This window comes from Cryptomeria japonica, chromosome 4 (assembly GCF_030272615.1).
Source record: "Cryptomeria japonica chromosome 4, Sugi_1.0, whole genome shotgun sequence".
NCBI classification, from domain to species: Eukaryota; Viridiplantae; Streptophyta; class Pinopsida; order Cupressales; family Cupressaceae; genus Cryptomeria; species Cryptomeria japonica.
Genome location: NC_081408.1, coordinates 380,603,528 through 380,619,275, shown reverse-complemented (window position 1 = coordinate 380,619,275; position 15,748 = coordinate 380,603,528). Strand labels below are relative to the sequence as shown.

At 37.9% G+C, this 15,748-nt stretch overlaps 1 protein-coding gene across 5 annotated transcripts in view; it reads left to right on the top strand.

Moving 5' to 3' along the window:
- Positions 1 to 2,843: 2,843 nt before the first annotated feature.
- Positions 2,844 to 15,748, top strand: part of LOC131047634 (uncharacterized) — a 33,926-nt gene continuing 21,021 nt past the window's right edge. For all 5 annotated transcript variants that reach the window (XR_009106268.1, XR_009106270.1, XR_009106271.1 and 2 more), the window contains exon 1: positions 2,844 to 4,131. Coding sequence is in view for 2 of the 5 variants with exons in the window: in XM_057981416.1 (XP_057837399.1) it covers positions 2,981 to 4,131 (1,151 nt within the window). In the remaining 3 variants the exon portion in view is untranslated. The remainder of the gene's footprint in view (positions 4,132 to 15,748) is intronic.

The following is a 15,748-nucleotide window of genomic DNA, read 5'->3' as shown; positions in this document are numbered from 1 at the left end:
TTAAGGATGCTAAAAATAAAACATTTTTGCAAATGATCAATAATGATAAGGCCCAGTTAGATAAAGAGCTAAAACTGATCCCACAACCAATTTAATTAATAATATTGAGGGTCAAATTTTGAATATCATTGAGCAAAACTAGAAATTTTGAAAAGGAGAAGGAGAGGATAATCCGACGAACAGGTGAAATCCGAAACCCAATTGGTCCTCGACTAGATACCTTACTGTATCATAAAATGGACTGCATTCAAAACATGTCTCAAGAGACTCCTACTGAGATTGCAGCTATAGAATTTCATGCCTATGTTTTGAATGGTTTTGTTTCGATTTTGGAGAAGTTGCGAGCAAGTTGGAACACATACCTTGGGTTCCTTAAGATGGCTTATGCAGACATATTGAAGCATGTATAGATTTAATCCTCTGGTAAATGTGTATATATGTACAACAAATTTTGATGGACACCCTATCTTTGGCATTGCTGTGAAAGGGGGAGAGATGCGGTGAATGTATAAGGGGAGAGATGAGGTAAAAATGTACAATGTACATATTGTATGTATGGAGTGTACAACCTGGTGTATTGTAGATTCATGATCTAAGGGGGAGCCTTGGAATTCTTGGAATTCTTGTATTCCTTTATTCTTTCATTATTCTTTCATCTGGTTGTACAGATTTCAACACTTAGCCATTTTTCACAGGTGTTGCCATCATTGCCAAAGGGGGAAATTGTTGGCAATTGACACTCATCCGGTGATTTCAGGAGACTTTTGGTGGTTGATTATTTGTTTAGGGTTGTCATTGATGTCAAATCTTTATGGTGGTTTGATCCGACAATTGTGACTTAGCTTATCCGGAAGATGGAGGTAACCTGTAGATCGTTAATCGATAGAACAAGGTAAAACAAGGTATCTCTATAATGCTTTGATCCGAAATGATCTTCGGTGATTTCGATGTTTGCGGTGGTTATTTTTGTGATCTCGGTGTTTGGTAAGACCTATAGGTAGCATGTGGTTATAATCTTTTTATCCGGTGCTGTGTTTTATTCGAGATTGGAGCCGACTTCATCTACACGTTACATCTCTTAAAGCCAACTTGAAGGAGATTATTTTTGTGGTGAGATCGGATATATAAGGTCATTGTGGCAATTGATTTTTGGTGTGTTATGCGTATGGTGATCAGTTTTGGAGTGATTGAGCATAGTTTCACGTGCGCATTTTGGTTTTAGATCAACCGGTAGCTGACTGAGACCAGAACAGGGTAATTAGCAGAGCATAAACAATCAGTAATTCAGAGCTTAACCGAAACTCTTCTCTGCATAGTTAGATGCTTTCTAAGAGTTCATTTCATTGTATTCTCCTATTGTTATCAAATTGTAAGTCAGTGAGACTTCCCTGAAGGTTGTAGCCTTCCGGGCATATGTAATTGAGTAGTGAACTCTAGGCAACAAGCCTAAATGCAAGTGCATACCCATCTATGTAATATTTATGTACTCTTGGCCATAGTATATGAATATTGTGGGTTCCAACCCCACCGTGGTTTTTCCCTTTCCGGGTTTCCATGTAAAAATTCTGGTGTTGTGGATTTGTGCTTTTATACTTGCATGTTTATGTTCATATCTGTTATGCATTGTTAATTGGTGGATAAAGAATAAGTTTGTGGTTTTAACTTCCAGTAGATCATTGGTTCACCCCCCCTCTCAGTGATCTCTGATTCTAATAGGACCACATGCCATTATTAGGCTATAAGCCTATAACTATCACTTTCAGAAACTACACAAATCCCCACATCAACGTGGTCGAATCCGTGTCCTCATAGTTGTTTTCACTTTATTTTGTAGTCCTTCATGTGAAGAAGGACGACCAAAAACATGGAGGCAACATATGTGTTAACATGATATCGATAAGAGGAGTTATCATATGTTTCACCCAACACTGTCTTAATGGCTTACAAAACTACCAAAACCCTCATTTTGAAAATAATTTGGAGTCTTTGATATATGATTTTCCCCATGAAAGCCATATATTGTCACCTAGTCCACATTGCACATTTGTTGTGGTGCCAAATATGGGTTGATGAACTCTTATGTAGGGTCCCAACACTAAGTGACGTAAATGTCGCATGTGCCTTTACATATATCAACCCTCTCAACTAATCAAACCAAATTTAAAAGCTTTTAGATGCATTGACATTCTCTCCTTGCAAAATCACATGGAGATCGTACCCTAACTCTGAAGAATCCAAGAAGAAACCATTAGAATTTATGTCTATCATCCAATTTGACATTTGGTCCGCCAACTTATTTTCCTCCCTATAAACATGTGATATATCAAAGTCTTTGAATTGTACCTAGATATCCCAAATTGAGAGTGCAAACTTATTCGATTTCCAATTAGTAATGCCATTGCATTTAATCACGTTTATTATAATAAGAGAGTCCCACTCCAAATCTATCTTTCTAAGATTGAGTTTTCTACACAATTTGAGTCCAAGTAAAATCCTTTTGACTAAGCCTCATTGTTGGTTCCATTTTGAGAGCTTCCAAATAGCCATCCTAATCTCACCATCACGATTTCTTATCCATTATTTCTCCAAGATATCCCATCAAAATTGACATTTCCTCTCTAGAAACAATCCACGTCATATTAGCTATAAGTGTTGCCTTGGATCAACCTAGAGGACCCCATGAATGAGGTAAATATAGATATATCTAAAATATTTATATTAATTGACAATTAAAACTTCTATTCATTATAAATACTTATCAATATATCCATTACGCATTAAATTAAATATTTTTAAAAGAAAAATAAAATAAAATTTAACGGCATGAACCTCCGAGGTATTGGGATTCGAAGGTGGAGGGGCGTTAAGAAGTGGGGAAAGAAAATGGCTCTATATTGATCAGATTTCCGAAGGGAGGAGTTGATATCTTTATCCAGGAGAGCAAAGAGGTGATTCGACAGCGTATTTCTTGGTGCTAGCAATGGATCGACAGCCTCACGACTATGCTGCGGCGGCCGCGGCCGCAGCCGCAGCCTTTGCTCAGCAGCAACAGCAACAACATCAGCAAGCTCATGTTCACGCCCAGCAGCAATTCGTGGGGTTCCAGCAATTGGCAGGGGCAGGGGCAGGTGCAGGTGTGCCTCATTCTCAGGTACCCTTCCTCCCTCAGCACGGTCATCCTCTTCAACATCCTTCCATACCAATGCAGTTCCCTCCTTATCACCACCAGATTCTCCCCTACCATCAACACCCACAGCACCATATCCCCCCTGCTGCTTCTGCGGCGGCTGCCCCCATGGGGGTAGGGCTGGGCATAGGCATGGGAATGGGGATGGGGATGGGGATAGGCATGGGAGCCATGAGCATGGGCATGGGCATGGGCATGGGTTTAGGCACAGGAATGCCTCAGGGACAGCCCCAACCCCAGCCACAAGCACAGAGTCAGCCTCAGGGGTTGTTTAGCCCTTGGGAACCTCCGCCACCGCCTGTTCCACCTCCTGCTGATGCCGATTTGCAGAAGCGTATCGACAAATTGGCCGAATATGCCGCCAAGAATGGACCCGACTTCGAAAAAATGATCAGAGACAAACAGCAAGATAACCCTGCTTACAACTTCCTCTTCGGGGCTGAAGGACATGCCTACTACAGATACAAGCTCTGGCTCTGTACTCGCCAGGGGATTCTGCTGCCTCCTCCTCCTCCATCTGCATCAGCTGTCTCTATGCAGTTGCACCACTCTGCTTCTCCCTCTGCCGCTACTCCCTTTTCCTCTACTTTCTATGCTAGTGACCAGCAGCATTCTCAACCACCACCACATTTTACTCAGCCCCAGTCTCAGTCCCAGTCTCAGAGCTGGGGAACGGATTATGATTATGATTCAAGTAGCAGCAGAAAGTCATTCAAGGGTCTGTCCGGACCGCTTCCCTCTGACGTGGATGCAGAGCTGTACAATGTTCTCAACAATCTGAGTGGGACGAAGGAGTCTATCAAGGGTGCAAAAATATGGTTTATGCAGAGGTCTCCCTTTGCACCTGCTCTAGCCGAGGCACTCAAAGATCGGGTCATGGCCCTCCATGATGCCGAGAGGCAGTTGCATATCATTTATCTTGCAAATGATATCCTTTTTGACAGGTTTTACATTCTTTTTCCCTTTCCTCCAGTCCTATAATATTATTCTTAAGATCTTCATAAATTGTCATACATTTATGAGTGTACGTGTTTCTGAATTTTCATCAATAAAATGAATATAATGCATGGGATATGCATTTCATTCACCTCCACATTCTTATACATAAGGTAAGAATACATAAGTCCGCAATTCTTTTTAAGTGATTAATTTCATACTTACTACTCTCCTTAATAAACAACAACAAAGGGATTTTTACTAACATTTCTCGTTCATGCTTCCTCCTTTTGCTATTTGATTTGCTCGTTGGTGCACACGAAAATGACTTTTGCACATGCTTTTCTGGGTGATGAGAATTAGCCATTAAGGTGTTACAGGATAAACAAAAGAATGATAAGTTTATTATAAATATCTAGAATACAAGAAACGATGAGACAAAGCTATAAACAGGCTATAGATTATCGTAGTGGATGAATCACAATCGACATTATGTAAATATATAGGAACATTTTTTTATGAAAATTGCCTTATTTGGTTGGTCGAACACTATACACTTGAAGATCGGTTGTATTCACAGCTGGAAGTTGATGGCACGAGATTGAATAACTGAATGCTAGATGAGTGCAGAGGTTCTTTCCTTAAGCAGAGACAACCATTTGCTAATACATCATTACACAAAATTGGAAAGGGTACTGTACTTTAAATATTATAACACATTTTCGCATTAAATGCATAATCCAATATATGCTTTCTCAACTGAATTATTTATTATCAATCCACTTGTCATCAATAATACAAGGAAAGGTGCTATCCAATACATTGATTTCGTTTACATTCTTTCTTCTTCAGATTTACTAGCTTTTTAGCCTAATATTTTATTCTTAATATTATCTCTATGTTCTGTATACTCTAATACCATAGTGCGCTGTATATTCTATATACTGAATAGACACCAATGACTAAAAATTTAAAAGTTCTCTGACTCTCTATATCCAGTCAACTAATGTATGAATTTTTCAGTTTTCGATGCAGATCTTTCTTTGTTAGTATCATGTGTTACTTAGTTCACACCTGTCTATTATCAAGGATGGTGTCATTTCTCTTTCTCACGAGCCTACTTCTTAAGCAATCCTTATCAAGTAAATGCTTTGCTAACAGAATTGGGTCATATATTTTTGACTATTCTAGCTATTGCTGGTAATTAGAGTGTACTTTTATTTCATTTTAGAGTGGAAGTTCATCATTCCTTTGTGTTTGACATTTCCAAAATTCATATTGCAAATGTTTAGATCAATTCCTGTTTTCAGAATATTAGTTTGAGATTCAAATGTCAAGCTAGAATGAAATATTCTAACTAGAGATTTCTCGAGAAATTTAAGATTTTTGATGGATTTTCCATAAACAGAATTGAATCAAACAATTTATGAGAAATTCGAACCATAAGCAATTTCTACCGAGACTTCCTTTATTAGTGTGGAATTCACTTTACATGAAAGACTATGAAGTTCTGATAGATTTCAGTATTGAGTACTGTTTGCAGCAGAGAATATAAACGAAAAGCAGGCCACATACTAGATCTCACTACATTAAGACTAACCCAAAGTTTCTTCATAATTGCCTTGCAATGATGATCTGATCGCATGCACGCTTGTCTGATATAGACTGCGATTTCTCCTTCAGTGCTGCGAATTATTTATCTGGGGTTGGCGTGAGGCTTCAATCCTTGATTGGTGCCATAAGCTTTAATCGTATGCTTCAGATTGCCCCAGTAATAACCCAATTCCCCTTCCACGTGATATTTGCCTTAAGAATATTGCATCAGCTGTAAATCTGGGCCCTCTGTTTGCTGTGACTACCACTGATTCTCCTGGGTTGGCGTCCAGAAGAGATACTTCACAGGGTTTGCGTCATGGTAGTTATTTTCTTAAGTAACTTGCAGAGAAGAGAATTTGATCACCAAAAGAATGAAAAATCATTCTCATCGACCTCCTTTATAAGCCTCGAAAAGCTGCAACTTCCTCCAAGGTCTTATGACGTAGGCAACTTAAACAATATTATTTGTCTCTTATTAATTTTAAATGCCCACCATGTCCACATCACCTAGGATAAATAACGTTCTAACTTAAAATGACCCTTTCATCAGAGATAATGAATAATTAAAATATATTAGCTCTAAACTTCAGCTTTTTGGGCTCATTTTTCAATTATTCATTTTTTAAATTCGTTCTTACCTACAGGAATAAAAATAGGGGACATTACAGAGACATATCCTAGTTGGCCAACATTGTTTTTCCAAAGGCCAGTTACCTCAATGGTCTTAGACTCTTATGAGAAGACTATGAAGAAAGTTAGAAACAGATTCTAAACTTCACCTTTTACATTCAATATGAAATCCAATTCATTTTAGCAAGTTGCTCTTCCATCTTGTGTGTTGTAATCTGCTTGTTTGTCTGTTGGCCTCGGTCTTTTTAATTCATAAAGTGATCCTTTAATTGGTGCTAGTCCCTTTTGTTGGCTGCCAATTGATTTGAATTTTGGAAGGACAGTAATTGTTAAAGTGTGATGACCACAATGATTGAGCTAAGTTTCAATCACACCCTTATTGTTGACTTCCTTTTTATAAATGTTTCCGAGGTCCAAAAATTCGCTAAAAATCCTGCACAAACATCTTTCTGTCCTCCTTGTGACCCCTCAGCTGATTCTAAAAGTTCTAGTAACACTGTTGTTGATCTTCTTCATAAAGCTCAATGGTCTGTAAAAAAGAGATGTTTCAGTTGATTTATTTTTGATAGTTTAATGAATCAATAATGCATTTAAGCTAAGGCTTCTTTGATCTCTAAGCAAAGAGAGAAATAAAATTATAAAACAAATGCAACTACAATATTAAAAAATATAAAGCATAAGTATCAATAGCATATAGAGATAGAGTGGTGTCTATGACTTACATGGCTATGCAAATACATAGATGGTAACAAATAAAGGACCCTTAGTAAGATAAATTAAGTCTAGTTTTGTTTTAGCATGTCAGTCCCCCTCGCTCAAATGAGTCCAATTTCTGGTAGGAATTTGCTAGAAGGGGTAATCTTTAGATATATAGTTATTCGTATCAACAAGGGAGAGGTGACACCTTGCTTATCTTGTCAGAAGTCTCATTCTTTGGATCAGAACTAAGAGTATGTATTACAGACATTATATTAATGGCTGAATGTAGTTACCTATTTATATCCTTTCAAACACCTTATAAAATGGAAGGGCAACCTCTTTGACCTGGTTAAATGTGTCAGAGATGCTTGAAAGCAGGAAGGAAATAGTGATTGTTCCATGTGTTAGGGGCACATTAAGGCAAGAAGGCCTAAAAGATGTGTTCTATGTGTCAGGGATGTTTGGAGACAGGAAGTGCCTAGGTTGATCGAACATGTTGGCCTGAGTTTGGGACAAAGTGGGGGAGTGAGTTGAATGTCATCAAGAGTTGTGTGGAGATATGTGTATGAGGAGGTCATGGGAAGACTTATAAGGCGATCTAAGGTACCAGAACTCCGCAAGGCTAATGGTCATCAGGAAGTGCCCTCGGCTTGGCTGTTACCCCAATCTGTGATATGTGATGCGGGGCTGATGCACAAAAATGCTCATGCAAATAAGTCAATAATCATTTTGATCTGTACTTTTGGCCTCTTCAAGATGCTTAGCCTATCTACTAGTGAAGTATGTAAAGTTACCATGGAAAAGAAAATGGAAAATAGCAGTCTTGAAAGTAATGAAATGAAATATTGAAACTAAATAATGCTTGCACTTATATGGCTGATCACTTTGGTGATAGGATTGGCGTTACCCCCAAGTAGTGTTCTCTCGTAATTCCCCTAAGTGTTTTATGCCTATGGTTAGGCTATGCAAATAGTATAATGTAGGGTTATCTCTTTGTGAGGATTGATTTTGTCCATGTCAAAGAAGGTTGACATGTTTTATTGTGGTCCAAAAATGCATATGAAGTGTTGAGAAGCTGAATATAAATTGAATTTGCTAGTTCTTTCAAATCATCTTTCTCAATGTTTTGTAGCTTGTATGTCCTCAAGATATAGTTTTCTTTGATTATGAATGCTTCAAGCCAAGCATTAGCATATTTGCAGGTCTTCTTGAACGTGTACCGTATTTTTAAATACCAAGTCTTGAATTTGATGAAGTTGACCATAACTTAATGAGGAAGTTGCTTAATTGTTACATAGTCTCGTCTCTAGTTTTTTAAGGGTTTGTTGTCTTGGAATTCTTGGTTGAATTGGGCAAGCAAGCCATCAAACTCATCTTGCATGTGCTACTCAAGGGCTTCATTGGCCAAAATTTTGGAGAATAATTTGTAGGCAATATAAGGGTTCTGAAGAAATCCAGCCTTTGTATATTAAGCAATTCTTTAACATGTGTTGTAGCATCTCCAGTACCATTGGGTGCTAATGGCTTGTTTTGGAATGAATCAACCAATGAGTTGTTGACCTGTAGAGATTGCTTCTTGCTTGAGATGATGACTAGTTTGAAGCAAGTGCAGTTATTTTGCCTGAAAGTGTAATGGTACTTTTCCTCTATCGTTAATTAAATATTAGCAGTGGATTAAATAAATCAAATATTAAAGTTTAACCTAATGTAATTGATCTTTTCACTTAATGTAAATAATGTAAGGCAATTAATTTATTATTTATTATAATTCTTTAATACCACATTTAATACATTTAGAAAAGTAAACGTAATAATAGATAAATTAATTGTAAATTTATTTGAAAGAAACATTTGAAATATAACCATATAAACTTTATTCAAGGAGGAAATCTTTTTAAACATTAATATATATATCAATAATAAAACATTGAGATAATAATTTGCAGTAGTGAAACATTAGGGCAATGACTATATGAAATTGATTAATACATATCTGTAAATCATGGAGGGGTTGCTTTCCGGCACGCAAAGGATTAGTTATAGGCCTAGGGTTTCCAGGCAAGGAAGCACTCCAGGAGGACACGGTTCCTACATAGAACCCCACATGCCTTCACGGCATGAAATAAACACAGCCTTGGCCAGGACACTCCCGGGTGTACGCTGTACCCCGAGTTGGACACACACTGCATGCCCCTTCTCCAATGCCCAATGCCCAACCACCAGACCTTAACTATCCCCTCTCTTGTGCTCCTTTCAATTCATCTTTCTCTTGTATTTTCTCCTTCTTTGGGTATAATCTCCATACCTCCCCCATTCTCTATTAATTTACGGGTTTTAATAATACCCCAAGAGTGATTGCAAAAGTCACACCCTTTCATTATAATAATATTTCTCAATTACTTTGATTTATATATTATTTTATTACAAATTCTTTCATGGGAAAAAGTCTCATAACAGAAAGCAAGCATTTTTGTGTATGAAGTAGCCTGTCTGTGAATGATAGGATAGGATGGGGTTAGGGATTGTGTGTTGAGTCATGCTTGGGACTAGGTGAAGGTGACATTTTTGAATGCAATTAAGTTGTGTTGGGTTCAGTTTTGTTATCCTGCAATTTTGTGCAGTTTTGGATCTTTGGTTGTAACAGTTTCAACTGTAGTTGAAATGTCTTTGTTAGGGTTTTTTTTGAGGATTTGGTTTAATCTAGCTGCTTGTTGCACAAGAAAATCATTTTCTTGTTTCAAAATGTTATTGATATGATCCTTGGCAGAACTATATAAGAAAAGGAATATAGTCCTTAGGTCAATGGCATGTAGTAGTTAGTGAGAGCGGCTTTCACTGAAGTCACTGATAGGGTTGGATACAGCATCAACTTTGTTCATGTTATGATGTTAAGAATTCTCAGGATGCTGTTTTGGGATATCAATTGTGTTAGTTTTCAGGCCATGACAACCAGATTCTGCACTCAGAAAATTTAATTCTAAAACTAGGTAGCTTAAACATGAAAACTTAAATCTAAATAATAAAATCTGAATACACCAACCTACAAACACCAACAGCTGAAAATATGAACAATGAATGCATGGTGTTGAAGTCCAAAACCTGCAACTGTCCTCTCATTAAATTTAAAAAGAAGTGAACTGCATTGGAATGAAATTTTAGAACACAAATGGTAAGTTCACATCAAGTGCAAAAGTTGCTCAAGAAAGGTGCATCATGTTTTGAGGAAAAAACATTTTCTCTAGAGACTTCACCCTCAGCACCAGGAGTTTGCATTGTGGAATATCAAATTGAACTTAAAAACAAGTTGGTCTCAAGGTGAATCTCTCCATGACACTAAATTGAATGAAGCAACAAACTGATCAACAGTAGAGTTAAAATAACATTAAAGTGGGAGAATAGGTTTTTTTAAGGTTGCAATCATATAATCAAATTCTAAGCAAGCAAAAAAAGAAGGATATCAAGCTGTCACTCCAATTTATGGTCCTTATTGAATTTTACAGAAGATTGACAGCATAGCATACGAGTTAGAGTCAACTCCAACAATAAAAATGGAAGTAAGCTAGATAGTAAAAATTCTACCTATACCAATCTATAAGGAGAGAATGTGAAGAAGATATGAGCTAAACAATTCAAGAGAAAGAGATATTTCATAGATTTTGTAATCACAAAGACAAAAACAACATATATCCTAAGAAATCCCTTTCAGGAAAAAAACTTCACCTCCAAAACTCAAACCAATTGTATTTATGGCAACAACTCATTTACAATACAATACTAGGCCCTAATAGCATAACCTTCTTGCAAAAAAAGTGATACATTCTCCATCCCAAGCATTGAATAAATAGAGCAAGCCCAAACCACAATTACATGTGGTTTTACAAAGTCATGGCCCTGGATTCCATGAGCTAAGCATGGTGTGTAATGCCCCCTTTTGGGATGATCCTAAAACTTAACCTAAATCACAAGCTCAATTAAAATAAGAAACGTAATATAGTTAGAATTATATCTTTACCAATAAAATGTCTCTATCAAGATCAATCCTGGTTTAGATACTGCAATCATGTTAGACAACATTTGAAATATAATTTATAAGAAGACTTAATTATTTCTATTAGGGTTAGGGATTCAACAACAAATATAAGTGCATTCATATCAATATTCATCTTAATCTATTTAGATAATTCAAGCAATAGCTTTTGAACTTTAGGAACCAGGCATAAATAGTTCCATTTCCCATAATTAATCATAGTAGAGTTTGGAGAGGAAAACCACAAAGGGTGCCCGGAGACTTGTTCAGCCTAATTAAGCCCAAGAGTGCACAACATCCAATTAAGACAACTCGACCCTTGGCCCACAAGCGACAAGAACATCCATCTTTGATAATTCCATCCCTTGGGGTCGCCTACTTACTTTGAGGGAACATGTTATTGAGGAAGACTGTTCCACCAAATTAAACCCAAGAGCGCGGAGCATCCAATTAAGACAACTCGGCCCTTGGCCCACACGTGGCAGGAACATCCGTCTTTGATGATCCATCCCTTGGGGTGGTCTACTTAATTCGAGGGAACTGGTCTATTGAGGAAGACTGTTTAGCCTAATTAAGCCCAAGAGTGCAGAGCATCCAACTAAGACAACTTGCCCCTTGGCACACAAGTGACAAGAACATCCTTCTTTGATGATTCCATCCCTTTGGGTGGTCTGCCTCTCCCTATCATATTTCCTCCAATTCCACATATGATTGCTTGTGGGAATAAAGAATAGATAACTTATTTATTAATTAAAGAAGCATAATAAAGTTTATTAACATCTTGATATATGATAATATTTATCCACATAGCATACCCTAAGCATGCATATCAGACAAATTCTCATGCATACCACAATGTTTACCATATCCAAATATGGCTGTATTCTGAATTGCAGATCTATTCACTCAATACTGACTTGTCTTTTTCTTCCTTGATGTCCTCATCCAATGTGGTCTTCTACATTTTATATCTTTATGCCTTTGAAGAGAGGCAACCTTTGAAAGATGCCGACCCTTAAGAATGGTCGTAACCTTTCTTAATGATGCCTCTTCATAATCAAAACCGACAGCTGCCTTGTTTATTTATTCATCACTGCTTCAGGTGCCTTAATTGCTGTTTAGCATTATATGAATGTTGTTTCTTTTGCCTTTATACTAATCATTGCTCCTTCTAAAATAATAGAATCGCAGCTTATAATATATTGCTGCTCTTTAATCACTGTCCCTGAAGTGATCATTACTGTTCATTACTATCCTTATTTAATCGCTGCATGATGGCTGCCTTCTCCATCTGTTTTATAATCATTGGCTTAGTATATTGCGTCCTACAGAAAATTGTGAAGTCTTATAAATATCACAATTTTCTTGAGCATTGATATCCTTTCCATGGCGGGGGCATGACATTGTGTCCAAATCTAAGGTCCAAAATCCAACACGACTTTCTATGAGGGTCAACATGCTAAAAATAGGATGTAATTCCAATGCCATAAAATCTGTCATAACATAGCAGCAAAAGTCTTTGGGTAAAAAAATGACAAACCAAAAAGATTAAGACTTTTTCAGAATATTGGGATTCAATTAGGGAAAAATCATATTTTCAAAAAATGTACAGAAATGTTAAAAAAAGAAAGAAAAGCCTGGTATTTTTAACCTTTAAAAGCATTTGATTAACATAGAGATATATAGAGAACAGATAAAAATAAGAGTTTGGCACATAAATTGTAGAATATAGAAAAGTTAATGAACCCAATTGATGAACTTGCATGCACAAGAATTAAAAAAATTTAAGAACTTGTTCCTTGCTAATTATGATGAGAGGCATAATTACACTGAAAGCAAGGGGTGGAGTGTGATGGCATGAGCGTGTTAGGTTGGGGTCCTGTTGGTGTTTGTTTTATCATCTACCAAACATTAGAATAAGATACCCAAAAGGTATCCTATCCTCCCCTGAAAAATCACTGCTGATTCCAAGGTCTATATGTGCGAACAAGCGACTTTAGTGGGATAGCTACTCGGGTAGTGTTTGCTGAAAATCTCAAGGGGGACTTACGTTAACAAGTGTCTTTTAAGCTTCTGGACTTAGATGGATTTAGCAATTTTAGGCTCTTGTTTTATTTTTTGGATTTTCAAGATTTAGACTTTCAAAAAAAAAGGGAAAAGGGGATAGGGTTTCAGAAAGCTGATCTAATCCTACGAATTCCGGAGACAATATTAAATGGGTGTTCTCGGGAAACCACACTTTGCTTCGCCACACTGAGGACAACTACACAAAGTGGGTGCAATCTTCGACAGGTTGTGCTTATGATCGAAGTGTTGGCACGCACAGAGGATAAACTCAGACTAACTTTGCATAGTGAAATGGAAATCATCCATTCACCAAAAGTATGAGCAGAGATACACCGTCAATTAACACTTATCAAATCCTTCATTCAATTCTAACAACATGAAAGCAAATCTAAATTAACTTTAACTAATATGTTGAGGAAATTGAAACCATGCTAATCACTCAAACAACAAAGATTACAAAGCTTTAAGAGAAAGCGCACATGCAATATATTAATGAAAATATGACCTTCACGCAACAATATATCAAAAACCTCACACCCTCCAAATGAGAGGAGGTAGCCTTATATAATTTTTCAGAAAAATAATGAACGACTGAGATCAGGTAGCCTTATATAATTTTTCAGAAAAATAATGAAAGACTGAGATCAAACAGTGATCAAAGGCCTAGATTGAAAGTTACAAACCCTAATTAGGGTTTCCCAGAACTCTATTAGTTTGAAAGAATGAGAACATGACAAGTGGCACAACTGCTATTGTCACTGAGGTGAGTGTCCAGTTTTCCCTTTTGCAGATTCAATGTATCTGGACACGATAAGCCTAACCTCTTCCATAGTGACACTTGGCAGGTTACTAATTTGGAAGTCGATGATGTCCACATCATCCGTACACGCGGCGAGGATGCCTTCCCACTCAACTGCCTGGGCAAGAAATTTCTTGTCAATGAGAAGAAAACTTGCAATCCTTGAGAGATCGCCCTTATCAATCATCCCCGAGTCTTTGAAGAAGCTCAACTGAATCTTGGCTCTCAGGTTCTCTGACTGTAGGTGTTTTTCTCGTATACCCTCTTTCTTCCAGATCTCTGATGCTACATGAAACATCTTACCCAAAATATCTCTGACACTTTCCTCTGTCTCAAAACACTTAGTTTCGGATTTCTTCAGGACTTCAATCCTGGTGACCAAAGCATAATACCAAGTGTTAAAGTCATACCTATCCCCAGCCTGTATGACACCTGCATCCACCAAGCTTCGTTTTGACAAACCTCGGATAACCCTCAATTGTGGAAGTATTTCATCTTGGATTTTTTCAACATCTTCCCAATTTGCAGCTAAGTCTTGAATTCGGTTGACCAATGAAGAAGCCGATTCATGTGCTGATACTAAATTTTCTACAAGTATGTTGGCACGTGCCGAAGCATCTGAGATCCATTCCTTAGCCTGCATGAATGTGCCCTTCATGTCCTTGTAATCTTTCATTGACTCTTGTTGAAGAGGCTGCGGAGGGGTGACTGGTATCTCATGATCGAGTGGCCTGGTTAGATGGAGAACATATTTCCTCCACTGCTGATTCTCTTCCTCAACCTTCTTTCTTTTCTCCTTCTCTTGGGCTAGCCTTGCCTTGAGGGCGTTGCAAGAGTCGTCAAAGTACTGGACTTCTTGGTCCTGAGTAGGCTTACCCAACTCTATAGTAATCCTCCGAGGCAATATTGTCCCGAGTTTTTCCTTCCTTTGGCACAACTATCTGAACTGTCCTGAACCCTGCACTATCCCTTTGAATCAAAGAGAATTTTCTAGCTGGCTTGGGTGGCTTAACTACGACTGGTTCGTTCACCTTTGCCAAAAATGCTGCTGTATTCTCTTCAAAATGGGTTTCATTAGGAACCTTAGCCCTTATCCTTTCTCTCAACCAATTAGGAATGGTTGACTACTCCACAGTATTTTGATCAAATCCATCATCTATCCCTCCTGGTCCAGTAACTATACCATCAAGGAAAACTACTGGGGGCTCAGGCTCTTCAACTTCTGTGGCTACATTTAAAACTTGTTCCTTGTCCGGGTGTTGGACAACTTCTCTCATTATTTCTTCGATCGAAGGAGAAGGCACTCTCACTTCATTATTCACCATATATGTGTCCATCTCTTGCTCTTCAACTGCATTCTGGTCAGGCACAACAGATGCGACACTCGGAATGGAATGACCTTCATTGGACTTACGTCTCTCCCCGACAACTTTCTTTCCCCTAGCCTTTCCAGAGCTTCCAACTAATTCCTTCCTTTTTCGGAACCCAACACTCTCTGGATTCCGAGCATTGCCTACAGAGATACAAGGGTTGGAGGACAGAGAGTCATGTATTCCCATTAAATCATAAGTCAGGACAACACCTTTGGACTTCAATTGTTTCGTCTTCTCAAATGTCCACCACTTGGAGTATTCGACTACTGATCTCATGAGGTCTGCCAAATCTGATTTCTCTCCTTCTTACCAATCAACCAAGGCCAGTGGCTCATTCCTCATCTTCTCAAAGACCGACTGCTGAAGCTCGAGACTGTCTTCTATTTGATCAGCAACTTTGATTACTTTTGTTGCTCTTACCATGCTCAAAGGAA